Raw genomic sequence first — 14,650 nt, 5'->3', positions numbered from 1 at the left:
TTAAGTTGTTAAGCAAGCCCTGAGCTCTATTGAGTAACCCACTTATGGTTTATGATCAAGCATGATCTAATGAGCAGTTGTTTATTCATTTGACAACTTCATCTTGGCTATTTGGGGCTTTCTTTCTCTCTCATTTTGGAGCAAGCCAAGTTTGGAGAGCTATAGCACAAGGAAATACATACTTGTTGATTTTTCATAGCGAAGCCATCCTAGGGTAGTACACAATTGAAAATCAATCCCTTTTTTCTCCTTATCAATCTTAGGCTATGCAAGCTCTATTTATGGTAGATTAAAATTAGGATTTACTATTTATGGTAGATCAATGGCTAAGGTTTGCAAAAATTGGTTGTTTTGGGTGTGAAATTGCTTGTTGAAGTCATTCCAACCAAAACTTGCAATTTGCCCCTTATTTTGGGTTGTCAAGACATTTAAGATTCAAGATATACATTAGGGATAATGTATTAAGACATGTAGATCTAATTTTCTACCACATTGAAAGCATTACATTCAACATATCCAATCTCAAGGCAAATCTATGCCAAAGATTAGGATATATGGACAGTAGGTTTGTAGGTCTGAAACTATTTCCATTTGACAATGTTCTAGACGTGCATTGGTTAGGGAAAAACTTTAAGGTTGTTGGACAATCAAGACTGAGGCCTCATTTGATGAATTGAATCAATCTAGGATTAAGGTTTGTGCAAATTCCTCATTGATCATAGTGTGGCAACATTGAGAGACCATGTACGTTTCTCAATGTCATGTTGGTCACCATTGTAGTGATAACAACTCTATATGCACACTAGTTTGAGTGTGTAATCGAGATAGATTCAAAGCTTGTTGATGGAGGTTGGTGAAAGCAACTAAGGTCATAGAGATTGGAGCAAATCAAATCCATTAAAGAGCTAGGCACATGAGGAATCATTAGGAAAAAATTGATAGTCTATGACAACTATGTTGATCACATGGGTGAGTCATAAGTGATTTGTGTAAAGGCTCATCTTCAATAGTAAAGAAATACCATAAGGGGCACCCACCTTGAGGGCCAATTTGGTGTTGTCTACTATGTAACATCACTCTAGCTCTCAAGTTCTTTGTCTCATTTATTTTATTTATTGAATTGAATTACATTTATAGCATCATGGCTCATTTCCTTGATTTCCACCAGTGTTGTTATTGCCATTTTGGTTTAGAGTTATAAGTTTATGTTCACTACCCTATAGATTAGATCTGTAGGCCAATTTTAGTAAAACATAGTTATAGGTAATCCCCATGGGCAAAGCTCAAGAGAAACTCTATCCTATGGAACTCCCATCACATGTCACTCAATTCTTGAAGTGTTACATTTTGTAATGTCCCCATTACTTAGTTTATTTTAAGGTGTGTATACATGGTGTTGCACGTGCACACATGGAAAAACTACAGAATCTCTACAAGATTTACAAGAAGCAGGACTACTTTACTAGAATAGTCTGAAATCTCTAGTATCATGTTCAGATGACTTAATTCTCACTTTAGATGGATCCAAATATATATTGTGACTTATTTTGAAGGGAATAAGTCGTCCAAGATAAAAGATGGATAAAAATAATGTGACTTACGAAAAATCCTTATTTTCGCCCGTTTTTTATGGATTTTCGTAATTTTGCTTGAAAACTTGTCAACCAGATGTGCCCGGTTGCCAAGATGGCAACTATCAGAACTGTAATTGCTTTGGCTACAACAAAGAGCTAGAAATTATAGCAAATGGATGTGAATAATGCATTCCTGAATGGTGACCTAGAAGAAGAAGTTTTAATGGATCAACCTGAAGGATATATTCACCCGCAAGATCCTGATTATGTTTGTAAGCTAAAAAAGGTTCTTTATGGGTTGAAATAGGCTCCAAGAGTCTGGCATGCATGCATTAATAGTTACTTGCAGAGTCTTGGCTTTACAGTTAGCAAAGTTGATTACAATTTATATATCAAAAAGACTTATGCAAGCTTGGTTGTGCTAGTCATCTATGTAGATGATCTCATTATTATAGGTGATGATCACATAGGAATACAAGATGTGATGACTATGCTAAAAACTGAATTTGACATGAAAGATTTGGGTAAGCTTAAGTTCTTCTTGGGCATTGAAGTGGTAAATTTAGCCAATGGATTTTGGATGATGTAGAGACAATATACATTGGGAATGCTGAAGAAGTATGGCATAACAAATTGTAAGCCACTTGAGACTCCATTGGATCAGAATATCAAATTGGATGCAAACACTAAAGCTGAAATTGCAGATGTTACCATGTATAGGTAGATAGTGGGAAGTCTGATATACTTAACCATCGCTAGGTCTTATCTAAGTTATGCAGTTGGGAACATAAATTAGTTTACGTAGAAGCCCATGAGACCTCATTTGGATGCAGTAAGAAGGATCATATGTTATGTCAAGGCAATGGTAGACTATGCACATTCTTATGAGAGAGATAAGGACCTAGAGCTCATGGGATACACTGATGCAGATTGGGCAGGATGTCCTTATGATAGACAATTTACTAGTGGCTATGCATTCAGCCTTGGTAGTGGGATGATTAGCTAGAATAGCAAGAAGCAACCAATAGTTGCACCATCTAGTATTGAGGCAAAGTACAAAGGTGCCACATTAACAGCCTGTGAGATTACTTGGTTGCTGAAGTTGATGGTTGATTTGGATATGAACATAGAGACTTTAGTGACATTGTACTGCGATAATATGAGTAGTGTACTTCTGGTTACAAACCTTATTTATCATGCAAGAACAAAACATATAGAGGTATACTATCACTTCATATGTGAGATGGTACTTGTAGGAAAGGTGGATCTCCTGCATGTCAAGATAGATGATCAAGTAGTTGATATCTTTACCATGTCGCTAGGTAAAGATAAGTTCAGTCACTTCATATAGCTACTTGGAGTACACTACCCTTCTTGAGCTTGAGGGGGAGTGTTGAGAAAGACAAGCTCATCACTAATATTCTATCCCTGATATGACAGCTATGTAGCTTAGCTATCACTAGCAAGTGTGTGTGTGTGGATTCTAAATAAGTTGGGCTAGTAGATTGACTTGAGTTAGTTAACCATGGTTGAGTTGTATAACCTTTATTGTCACACTGTGAAGAATGTGGAAATGATTGAAGAATAATGAAGAGGAGGAGAACATGTGGCTCTTGACCTCTGCTTGCTCCATCTTTGTTTTTCCCTACTTGAAGTTTTCTCAAAGGAATTGTGTATGGTTCAACAAAATATATTTGTTGAACCCTATTAACCATATTGCTTTTAGGATTTTGATCCACATGCTTGTTGACTTGTACAAAGTGCATGGAGTGCACTATGTACGTCAATTGACTTGTTCGGGATGTGCTTTGATGTATGTATGGAGGGATTCTAGCTAATCTTAAAGCAAAGGTATAGGTAAATTAAATTGACTCTTGCCATTCAATATAGTTGTAGTGATCAATGTATCTGTGGATCTACCATTGTCAATGCTATGCTTTTTGTAGTTGATTGGAACAATTTGAGTATCCTCTCAATGTTGTTGGGTACTTCATTTACTCCAAGGAGTCAATCGAATATGGCTTCTTTTTATTAGTTCCTGCATTGTTGGAGTCTCTCTCTCTCTCTCTCTCTCTCTCTCTCTCTCTCTCTCTCTCTCTCTCTCTCTCTCTCTCTCTCTCTCTCTCTCTCTCTCTCTCTCTCTCTCTCTCTCTCTCCACTTTAGGGGACCACTAAAACTTTACCAACATGTGAATAAAGTGTTAGATATGCTCAATGCCCTACCCTCATAATGTGCAATGAATGATCCATGGTGCTCTAAGTTGTAAGGCCCCCGTCACGAGGAGAGTCCATGTGTGAGCTTGGTCATGACCTTTAATGGATCTAGCCTTTGGATTAGATAGAGTAGTTATGTAAGTAGTAACTTGAGGCACAATGTATCGAGCTGTAAGGTGTGGGAATTATTAGTGACCCCGATTTTGGGGTATAGAGGTAATGCCCCAACTCGATTGATAAAGGAAATATTCCTGGCCGACTAGGGGAGGTTCATTGGTGACCAAATTGCCTTCTTGAGCTGTGAAAGGAAGATCCCTCCAAAGCCATCATCAATCCGATCAAAGTTTTTCTAGCTAGCCTTAAGCTCTTCACCTCTCATCTGTCTAAATTGCTACCTAAGCTTCATAGTGGAAGCACATGGGTGTTTAAAGCCATCTTTGTACTAGTTTCTTTGGATTAAAGAAGTTCATGTTATTTTCATATTTGTTGTGTATCCTGTACTCCTTGCTTAGATTCTATGCGCTATGCCATGCAATTTTTACATGAGCACTTGTAAGTTGATTTAGTAGCATATGCAAGTTCATATATTTGTGTATGTCTTGCTCTAACAAGTTTGAACTATGCATCGAGGATGTGCAAGCTTGTGTACTTATGCATGTTTGGGCTCTTAAGTGTCTGGGCTGCGCACATAGATGTCCTTTAACTTGTGTTGGAGGAACCTTAGAGTTGGCTGTCCTTGGATAGTATGGATTTTAGAAATTTAAGGGAGGTTCATCAAAACTCCTAAAATCTAGTTGTTGTAGTAGGGATTATATCCGTGTAGGTGTAGGCCATGAATGTAAAAGTGAGAAGAGTGATCGTCTTTTTAGTTTGCTGTGAAGGTTGTCCAAGAATTTGGTAGGGGATAAGACACCATTTGCCCACTCCTACCTTGTGTGATTGAGTGAGAGTGGGTCAATTTCCCCCCACTAGGAAGGTAAGTTTGCCAATAACTTAAGGTCAACAAACCTTTTATGTTTTGGCAACCTTTAAATGACATTTTCTAAAGGCAATGGTGTGATCATTTTCCTTGCTTCATTTGAACAAACAATTTTACATCATTGCAAAGCCTTAGATCCATCAATGTTGCATATCCCAATGTGCTAGAAAGAAATTAGTCTAGTGGGAGAAGGAGAGCACAAAGATTTTTGCCACTCAAAATAATTGAAGGAAGTTAGCCCTTGGTGGACAATGCTTACATTCTAAATGATCATTGGTTTTAAATGATCTTAAATGGGAGGTGTGACTTGATGATCTTCTTTTTGGGGGGGGGGGGGGGGGGTAATGTTCTTATTTACATATTGCTTGGAGTGAGTCTGAAATTAGCTCTCAGGTGACCTCAAAAGGGAAAGCTTAAGGGTAGAAGAAGTATTTAACATTTTTCTATGTGAGGAAAGGGGCTCATTCCTTCATTTTTCCCTTATACAAGCATTTTTCCGTGGGGAAAAAATGAGCTATTTTCCCTTTTTTTGCCTCCTAATGTTCAGCATCATTACCCTCTACCAAGGGAGGGACCGTACACCTAGCTAGGTGTGGTTGGGGGCATCCCTCCCTTGTAGCAGCTGATGATGTTGAATACTACTACAAGGGCCAAATTGCACCTAGCTAGGTATGTGGCCTCTATCCCCAATTGCACTTAGCTAGGTATATGGTCCCTCTCTCACAAAAGCCTAAACATACCTAGCTAGGTATGCGATCCTTGTCCCCAAGCCTAAAACTTGTACCTATCTAGGTATGTAGGCCCTGCCTCAATCACACCTAGCTAGGCATATGGTCCCTCTCTTGGAGAAGCCCAACTACACCTAGCTAAGTATGCAATCCTATTACCAATTGCACCTAGGGTAAGGGGGACCAGTTGTTGAACGGCTGCTAGTAATGGCACACTACTGGGACCCAGTGATAGCACATTTTCAACCTATTTAAAAAAGAAAAGCTTATCTTTTTCGACACGATTTGTTACATTGTCAAAATGCTCTACTTTTGGTTTTTATTTGTGCCTTTTCTAGGCTTCTTCATGCACACTACATTCTTCTTCTTGAACTCCTTTGTCACTTTATTGGGCCCCACCAGCCACAACTACTTCCTACCTGTAAAAACCCACAAAATCCAATGTGTCAGTACTCAATCACCCTGTCTAGCAACTAATACATGCATAGCATCATGATAATACCACATCCACCTATACCTTAAATGATTCAGATTCTGCTAAATCAAACAACTCAAAATCTACCCAATTGATTTGGCCAATCATAAAACATGTGATGGATTAGTAGTAACCAAGTACAGCATCAGCAGATGGTCATGACAACAACACTTACAACAAACTTATGTTCTGTCTCCTCCTGCTCTCCCTCTTTTCCATACTCCATAGCAAGCATGCTTGCTCTCCCTCTGTACTAATGTTACTTGCATTTTCTTCACTACCTATTCTTGAAGGCTTCTACTAAAGAAACCAATGATTAGTATTTCAGATTCTCACAACAAGCCAAGTGATTAGTATTCAAGATTCTCACAGTAAGCCAACCATAGTATTCCAAATTATCATAACAAGTCACTACATATTGTTCCAATTTCCCTCCATAACCTTCCATGCCCATAGTTCCTTGTATATGCTTCCCTACTTCTACATGACCAAACCAATGAGTGATTCACTGTCAAGCTAGCATATTTGTATTGGCCAATCACATAGTGAGCATTTTAGATTCTTGCGAATGAAAAATATGTGTGTCTAAGAGAATACCTATCATTGACCAGTTCTTATGCACCAATAATCTCTTGCAGAGGAACAATGAGCTTGTTTGTTGCTATGGTGGCATTCATGTCAAGCCCATTGCATTTTACAAGGCTCCAAAAAAGACCCATCCAAGCTGTGTATCCAACCCATTCCCCATTGTGCACTCCCTTTAGCATCCTCCATACTTGTTGCAAAAGTATCTCTCTACCTCTAAGAGGCAGTCTTTGTTTATAGACAACAAGACATAGCCACCTAAGAAGAAATTCTTTATGAAGGATTATTCATCTCATTTAAAGGACGTGTTGTAGCTGTCACTCTCTCTGCCTTACAAGGTACATATTCTAATAAGGTTGATTTGTAGTTATGGGTATATTTTCCATGCTGGAATGCATCAACTCATGTGTCGTGTGTTAGTATATTTCTTGTAGATGACAAAGCCTACTATTCGAAGCAATAGGTGCCTAAAGGAGAGGTTCAATCCCACCCAAAGATGCCAAGCCTCTTCTCCAGAAGTCCAATGCAGGAAATCTCACTCCAAAGGAGCTCATCAAAAACCCCTCTCATCAACACTTCCTCAATCAGCCCCCATTGAACCACCAATAGAGGTATGAAGAAAGAAAGTGGTCAAGCAATGGACTATTGAAGACATGGCTTGGGCAATTGTTGATCATGATGTAAGGGTTTCTCTTAGGAAGTGTGCTACTAGATATGGGATGAGTGCCTCAGCAATCCTGAATTGGCAAGTGGGGAGGACTAATAAAAAGGCAAAGGGACCAGCTACAATGCTAACTATAGAAGAAGAGGGAGCTCATCTTGATTGATGCTTCAAAAAATGCGATTCAGGCCATGGTGTTTCCGTCCTTGACATGAGGCTCAAAGTTGTTGAAATATGTCAAACCAGGCATACAACATTCAGTCAAAGGCATTCCCAAGGAGAGCTGGTGGGATTGCTTTTGCAAGTGACATCTGGAATCGGTGTTTCCAGTAAGTGAACCCTTGGAGCAAACCAAGGCCATTAGTTTTTGGCCAGAAATTGTAATGACCTTTCATGAGAACTTGAAGACACTATATGATATAACAACTACCCCCAAGCAACATTTGGAATGCAAATGAGAAAGGTTTCCAAGGCTCTAGAGATAAAGGCATGAGAGTACTTGCACACAAAGGAACGAGAACTGCTGTTGCTAATGCCATTCTTGGATACTACATCTTCAAAGGACAACGGGTTGGCAGCAATTATATCCAAGATTGTGAAGAGGGAGCTGTCATGGCTATGCTAAGGAAAGTATGGATGATCAGGGAGTTGTTCCATGCATGGATGGATCATTTCCACAATTGTATTGATGAGTCTATGGGCTTTGCAACAAATAGGCACTTATTGATTCTTGAAGGCCATGGAAGCCATGTTTTTATTTCAGTTGTTGAGAAGGTTGCTTCATGGGGTATTGACATTATCACATTGCTAGCCCACACTTCTCATAAGCTTCAACCATTGGATATGACCGTGTTAGCATGAACATCAAGGCATGCATGGCAAAAATTAGAACACACTTGCAGATAGGAGAAGCAATCACTCTAGGTTGAGGGGCGTTTCTGAAAATGGATGGCATCCCTATATGCTCAGAGTCATGTTGCCAATCCAAGGGGGAGTATTCTACAAATTAAGGGAAGCCTCATATTGCCAATCGTAAAGAGCAATCTGTCAGCAGGGCACCATGCCCCTCTGCTCAAGGCACACTTCTCCCTATCTTTGCAGGACAATTCTCACCGCAAATGGTCTCAAACTTGACCCATCCATGCATGTGACATTGCTCGTGTTGTCAGTGTTGAGCCTTATCGCAACACCCTTCACATTACCAAGACAAGCTTTTCGTAGTGTCACTTGAAGATGGCACCTTAGAGCTCCCCTCTCGATTCCTCGCATGTAAGTCATCAAAACTGCTTCTCCTCAAAACTGTGCATCGGGCATTCCTTTGCGGCACCTTCTTCCAACATCGATGCCACTCAAGTGTGAGACAGGGAACTGTTGGTACATGGAAAGTGGAGGAATCAAGGGCGACTCTATGTGGGGGCTTTCTAATGGCACAATGTAGCATGGGGGGGCGAGAGAGAGAATGTACTCAAGACGCTCCACATTGAGAGAGAGATATATATATATATATATGTCTCGCCATGCAGTGTTCCACCAATGGAGCTGCATGGAGAGTAGTTAACTCGTTTCTAGAAGGAGAGGGACTGGGAGACGCGAGGGGTGCGTTGGGGCCTGGGCATTGGGGCTTGAGCCTTGGGGTTTGACGAGAAACGGGGGCGAGCAGCTCCTACTCCTAGGTTGGAACTTAGGAAGGAGGCAAGCCGCAAGCCTAGGGGGTTCCCAAATCTAGCGGGGTGGATAAAGGGCCGCATTGAATCGGGTCAAACTCTCTCTCTCTCTCTCTCTCGATGGAGGGAGGAGGACGTGGGCGGGGAAAGGGGCTGACACGAGAGCCCCCCTAAAATCTCCCCACGATCCATTTCATCCAGGCAGGGTTGGCGGCTCTCTCTCTTTTCATAATACATATCTTTCTCTTCTGCACGCTCTTCTCATTATTAGCGACATGGGACTGTGTCTCTGGTTTGGTAAGCATTTGGCTATAATTTAAGCTGTAAAACAAACAGCAGCAAGTGAGGGAGCCTTTATTGCAACTCGGCTCTCTCTCTCTCTCTCTCTCGTTGCTTCTCTTTATCTTTAATAAATTTTGCCTTTGCAACAGCTGGTTTCCCCCCCGCCCCCCCCCCCCCCCTCCGCGCCCTTTTTCCCTCATGGCTGGTTTAGTAGGTAGTTTCCCCTTCTCTTCAATACATCGCCATCTTCATCTTCCCCTTTGTCATCATTTCCTTCGTCTCCATCTGCATTTTCGTCATTTTCTTCATCCATTAACTCACCTTCTCCATATCCTGCATTCCCTTCGTCTACATCTGCACTCCCGCCCGCTTCCTTCCTCTTCATTTTCTCCTTCCTCCTCGTAACATTCGCTTGCACTGAAGAGGTTTCTGCCTTTGGCTATGGCGGATCCTTTCCCCGAGCTGTTCCCGCCGTTCATAATCTCTGCGGCTTCTTCGTCGTCTTCCTTTATGGTAGACTGGCTTCTGCCTCTCTCGCTGTTCACCGTGAGCTGGATTGCTCTCCATCGCCTGCTCCAGAGAGGCCGGAAGGGCCCTAAGACCTGGCCCGTCATTGGCTGCATTATCGAACAAGGCTGCAATTTCGACGTCCTCCACGACTGGCTCCTCCATTATTTCCGTCAGACCCTCACCTTCTCCGTTCCCATGATCTCCATCAATAACACCTTCACTTGCGACCCTGCCAATGTTGAGCACATCCTCAAGACAAATTTCCGCAACTATCCCAAGGTCTGTCCGGCACTCATGACTTAATTAACGAGTCTGCAATGATGTTCCTATGTGTGATTTACGTAGCCTCTCGTTTCTGTTACAATGCTTTGCCTTTAACCAAGGTGATGAACAGGTGCACAACTGCTACGTTACAGCTAATTAGGGATTCTATAATGCGATGCCGCTCAGATATCAGCCAATTAACGTTTCAATGCCGCAATGCTGCTTACATCAGTGCTTATTAACAACTGCTTACGTGACAACTAATTAGGGATTCTGTGATGCAATGCTGCTCATATGTGAGCGAAGTAGCGTCTCAATGTCCCAATGCCGCTCGTGTCTGTGCTTATGGATGACTCAATGATACTCGACACAGTCGGTGCCTCTGTAATGCCAAATAAGAGTTCTTACGGAAGCAGCGCTGCTTAGGGAACAACCAGTTAGGACCTCAAGGTTTCAATGCTTCTTATAGTAAATTAATGTTTTTAAACAGGATCGCTGAGGTATTCGACTCAAGAAAATTGCATGCTCTATGATTTCGTTAGAAAACACAGACTAACTTGATCAGCATCCCAGCAATATTCAATATTGCATGTGAGGTGCACTCAATCTGCAAAGAATTAATGATGATCCAGTCGATGATGTGCAGGGGGAGCGCATCCATGAGAGGTTTATGGACGTGCTGGGGGATGGCATCTTCAACGTGGATGGGGAAGAGTGGATGAGGCAGCGCAAAGTGGCCATCTTCGAGTTCTCCTCGGGCAAGCTTAGGGACTACAGCACGCATGCGTACAGGATGCAGGCCCTCAAATTGGTCGAAGTGCTCTCCATCAAGAAAGATCAAGTCGTCGACCTTCAGGTCGTTCCACCAACCGTTCGAACCTAAATAATGATTAGCGTTAACTCGCTTTATTATAATTTTCTATCTTAGCCTTCAATTTCTAATATTGAGGGTTTCTTTCCCACGTTACGTTATGTTTTTTCAAGGCGCACGCTACCTTATGTTTTTCAAGGAAGTGATTTATTTAATTTATCTATCTATCTATAATTGTAGCTGTGAAGGTCTTCAGGTCTTCACGAATCTTCCGAAACCGCGTAAAATACTTAGCCTCCGTTATTAACTGAATCTATCACTGTTTCTTGCTTCTTTTTCATCTTTTCTTGTTCCCGGAATTTTTATTCTTTCAGTTCTTATTTGGCAAATTTCAAAATTGTACTCCAGCTTTCATGCACGTCACGTTTTTCTATGAATTCGAGCGGCTGTCTTTATCACAGAGCTGTACCTGATTATTTACTTCTACCTCATCTGAAACTTGAAGTTTGAATTACCGACGCTCATGAACGTCCATTCATAGTTCATAATGTAGCGATTGAACTTGGCATGTGTTCACTGCCGTCGGGTTTAAATTAGAGGGTAATGATGTATTCTTCTCTGTGTGAATGCGAATGTCTATCTAGGATTACGCCTCGTTTTTTTGCTAGATGGAATATCCCATGATGCTTACCTAGCAGTGCTATCATGGAATATCACAGATCCACTTAAATGTGTTGCCCAAAGTCTTAACCTCTAAAAGTCGTTAGTGCCGTCACCTGTGTGCAGGACTTGTTCATGCGGCTGACCTTGGACTCAATATCCAAAATAGGTTTTGGGGTGGATTTGGGATGCCTATCGCCTCAATTACCTGCGGTCCCTTTTGCGAATGCTTTCGACGAATCCAATAGGCTCATCATTAGGCGCTATGTGGACTTCTTCTGGAAGATCAAGCGAGCTCTAAATGTGGGTGCAGAGGCCAAGTTACGCAAATGCCTGGAGGTGGTGGACTCTTTCATCTACAAAGTCATCAACACCCGCAGAGTGGAGCTCTCCCGACAGCATGATGAAGACGAGGTATTTTGACGTCAAGGGTTGCGTGATTTTCTTTCCAGTACAACCTTTTTTTTTTCCCTGTCAAGCAATCGCATCCCCAGCACTTAAGGATGATATCTATACTATGTGAATTGGAGAAAAGGAGACAAATGGATTTCGTGGGGAATAATTCTTAGTATATATCTAGACTTGAGGTTCTGAAGAATCTTAAACTTACTTTCAACACATTTTCAGGCAACCGGAAAATGTAATTCTAAGCTTACCGTGTCACAATTTATGTTTCTGCTGAATTTGGAGGATTTTGTTCTTGCAGAGAGTAGACCTCCTCTCTCGTTTTATGAGCTTGACCAACGAAGATAGTCGTCCCTACTCAGACAAACAGCTCAGAGACGTCGTCGTCAACTTCATTATAGCTGGGAGAGACACAACGGCTCTCACTCTCTCCTGGTTGTTTTCCAAGTTGGCTACTCATCCCCATGTGGTGGAGAAGATACTGCACGAAGCAGAACGTGTCTTGGCTGAAATGAAACCCCCCATTTCACCCCCAAAACACACCATTAGTCAATGCAATGGTAATAACCATCTAAATGGCCTGTTAAGTCCTCACATTTCTGAGGAAATCTACGAGTTTGCTCAGTCACTCAACTATCAATCTCTCAACCGCATGGATTACCTGCACGCGTCCATTACGGAAGCCCTCAGGCTCTTCCCTGCTGTGCCTCTTGTAAGCTTATATTCCTTTGGGCAACACATTTAAGTGGATCTGTGATTGTCAGTGATGGACCTATAATACTTGCAGCATATCCTTATGGAAAGTCTGACATTTAGCTCTCTATTGACAGGAATCCAAAATTGCTCTGGGTGATGATGTCTTGCCTGACGGTACTAAAGTCAAAGCTGGGAACTTTGTGAGCTACTCTCCTTATGCGATGGGAAGATTAGAGGCTCTATGGGGTCCTGATGCCCATGAATTCAAACCAGAAAGATGGTTCAAGGATGAGATTTTCCAGCCGCCTTCCGCTTTCAAGCTCACTGCATTTCAGGTGGGAAGTAGACACGAACATAGATCATATTGTTCGATGTGCATTGCTGATACCTTGACTGTGTCAACTTGCAAGGCTATGCATCAGATTGTTTTCACTAGGTGAGACCTAACCGGGATTAGGCTTTAAACTGACTGACCTGGGCATGGATAATTTAGCAGGCTATCTATCGTCATCCCGTGTTTATGATAAGCGAGACCCTTCAGACGGGGCTGCTTTTATACTCTCTTATGCCAGATGTGCATGTGGGATGATTGATGTTCATGCATATTAGAAGGGGACGGACTGCGTAATCCTTGGTTCTTCATATGCTCTGTTAGGTCAGGTTCTTGCTCAGGAGTATTCTTGGGCTCATGGATTTTGTGATTGATCTATGCAGGCGGGCCCTCGAATATGCATCGGTAAAGACTCAGCCTACCTTCAAATGAAGATGACTACTCTTCTCCTTCTCAAGTTCTTCTCTTTCAAGCTAGTGGAAGGCCAATCTTTCGCCTACAGTATGATGGTAGTCTTATACATTGCAAACGGATTGAAGGCAATTGTATCATCTCGTCTATAGAAGAAGAAGAAAAAGCCTTCTCTGCAGCCATGTCTGATCCTCCATGGTCCAATACACCCTATATATACCGTTTTTATTCTTTGGCTGTTGATATCAGCTCCAAATACCTCCACCCCAATTTTTTAAAGGCTACTGAAATAAAGAAGTCAATCCAATATAGAAGGAATTGAGTCTTTCAAGTCTCATCATATCACCATACCTTTTGTACATATACAATGAAATTCCCCTGATTCACCTAGGTTTTGAATCCGTAGGAAGGAGGCAGAGACGGGTTAAAAAGAGGGTTTATTGTCAGAGAAGAAAAAGGCACTAGTGACTACAGCCTTTCAGTTTTTTTAATATAATGATGGCGTATTGCCAGCAGTTCTATATATATAAATATGTATGATGATGATGATGATGATGATGATAGCCCGCGCAGATGACGATCTATGGTCTGTGGATCCAGTTTAACTAACCTTCAACTCGGATAGGCTGAGGGCTCTCTCTCTTTAAGTGACGCACATGAAGGCCTGGTTTGACTGCCCCAAAACATCTATTCTCGGATGGCTTGTAAAAAAAACACTAAAGTAAAGGGTCAATTGCAAGCTACTATGAACACAGCTTTTTCCTCATGGTTATAGAAGGGACCTCTCAGTTCGACTGTAAAGTAGGTACCACATCAGTAAAGCGATTAACATGGTGATCTTTTTCTAGTCGCTCATGTGCGAGGGTCTTGACTTCTTTTGGCTGTTTATTCGAGAATCGAAACGATAGAGAGAGAGAGAGAGAGAGAGAGAGAGAGAGAGAGTCGGCCCGGTAACTGAATTTTGGAATTCGACGTTTTTTTGGCGGAAATTCGCAAATTCAAATATTTTCTGATGGTAGCATTGACTAGAGAGCGCCTGGGCAATGGGCCCCGCCCTGAGAGAGAGAGAGAGAGAGAGAGAGAGAGAGAGAGAGAGATTGTGTGTGTGTGTGCACTGTGTGTTTTTGAAGCAAACGATCATTTTCAACTACCATTCTACCGATCACATTTAAGTTTTTGCTGCCTTTCTTCTGCTCGCTGCTGTATCGGCTAGACGTCGTTACAATTAAATGGACTGCCATACATAAAAGCCGCCAGCTGGCTATGGTGGGGGCTTGCTTAGTCGAGAGAGCTTCTTCCTGCGGAGGGTTTCAAAACCCTTCACCCAATGCTTCAAACCGACACGCCTAGATCAAGACCTAACCTCCCCAAGTCACTGTCCACTGTCCATTCGCCTACTA

At 41.8% G+C, this 14,650-nt stretch overlaps 1 protein-coding gene across 1 annotated transcript; it reads left to right on the top strand.

The window, feature by feature from the left end:
* Positions 1 to 9,342: 9,342 nt before the first annotated feature.
* Positions 9,343 to 14,007, top strand: LOC148014348 (cytochrome P450 704B1-like). Its single transcript, XM_087666851.1, has 6 exons — positions 9,343 to 9,951; positions 10,583 to 10,792; positions 11,534 to 11,821; positions 12,114 to 12,524; positions 12,643 to 12,843; positions 13,223 to 14,007. The coding sequence occupies exons 1-6, from the start codon at positions 9,604 to 9,606 to the stop codon at positions 13,400 to 13,402; spliced, it is 1,638 nt and encodes a 545-aa protein (XP_087522977.1). The 5' UTR covers positions 9,343 to 9,603; the 3' UTR covers positions 13,403 to 14,007.
* The last annotated feature ends 643 nt before the right edge of the window (positions 14,008 to 14,650 follow it).

This window comes from Lygodium microphyllum, chromosome 25 (genome assembly GCF_053477565.2).
Source record: "Lygodium microphyllum isolate KBCC chromosome 25, Lygodium_microphyllum_v1.1.10, whole genome shotgun sequence".
NCBI lineage: Eukaryota > Viridiplantae > Streptophyta > Polypodiopsida > Schizaeales > Lygodiaceae > Lygodium > Lygodium microphyllum.
This window is presented reverse-complemented; position numbering and strand designations above follow the sequence as displayed.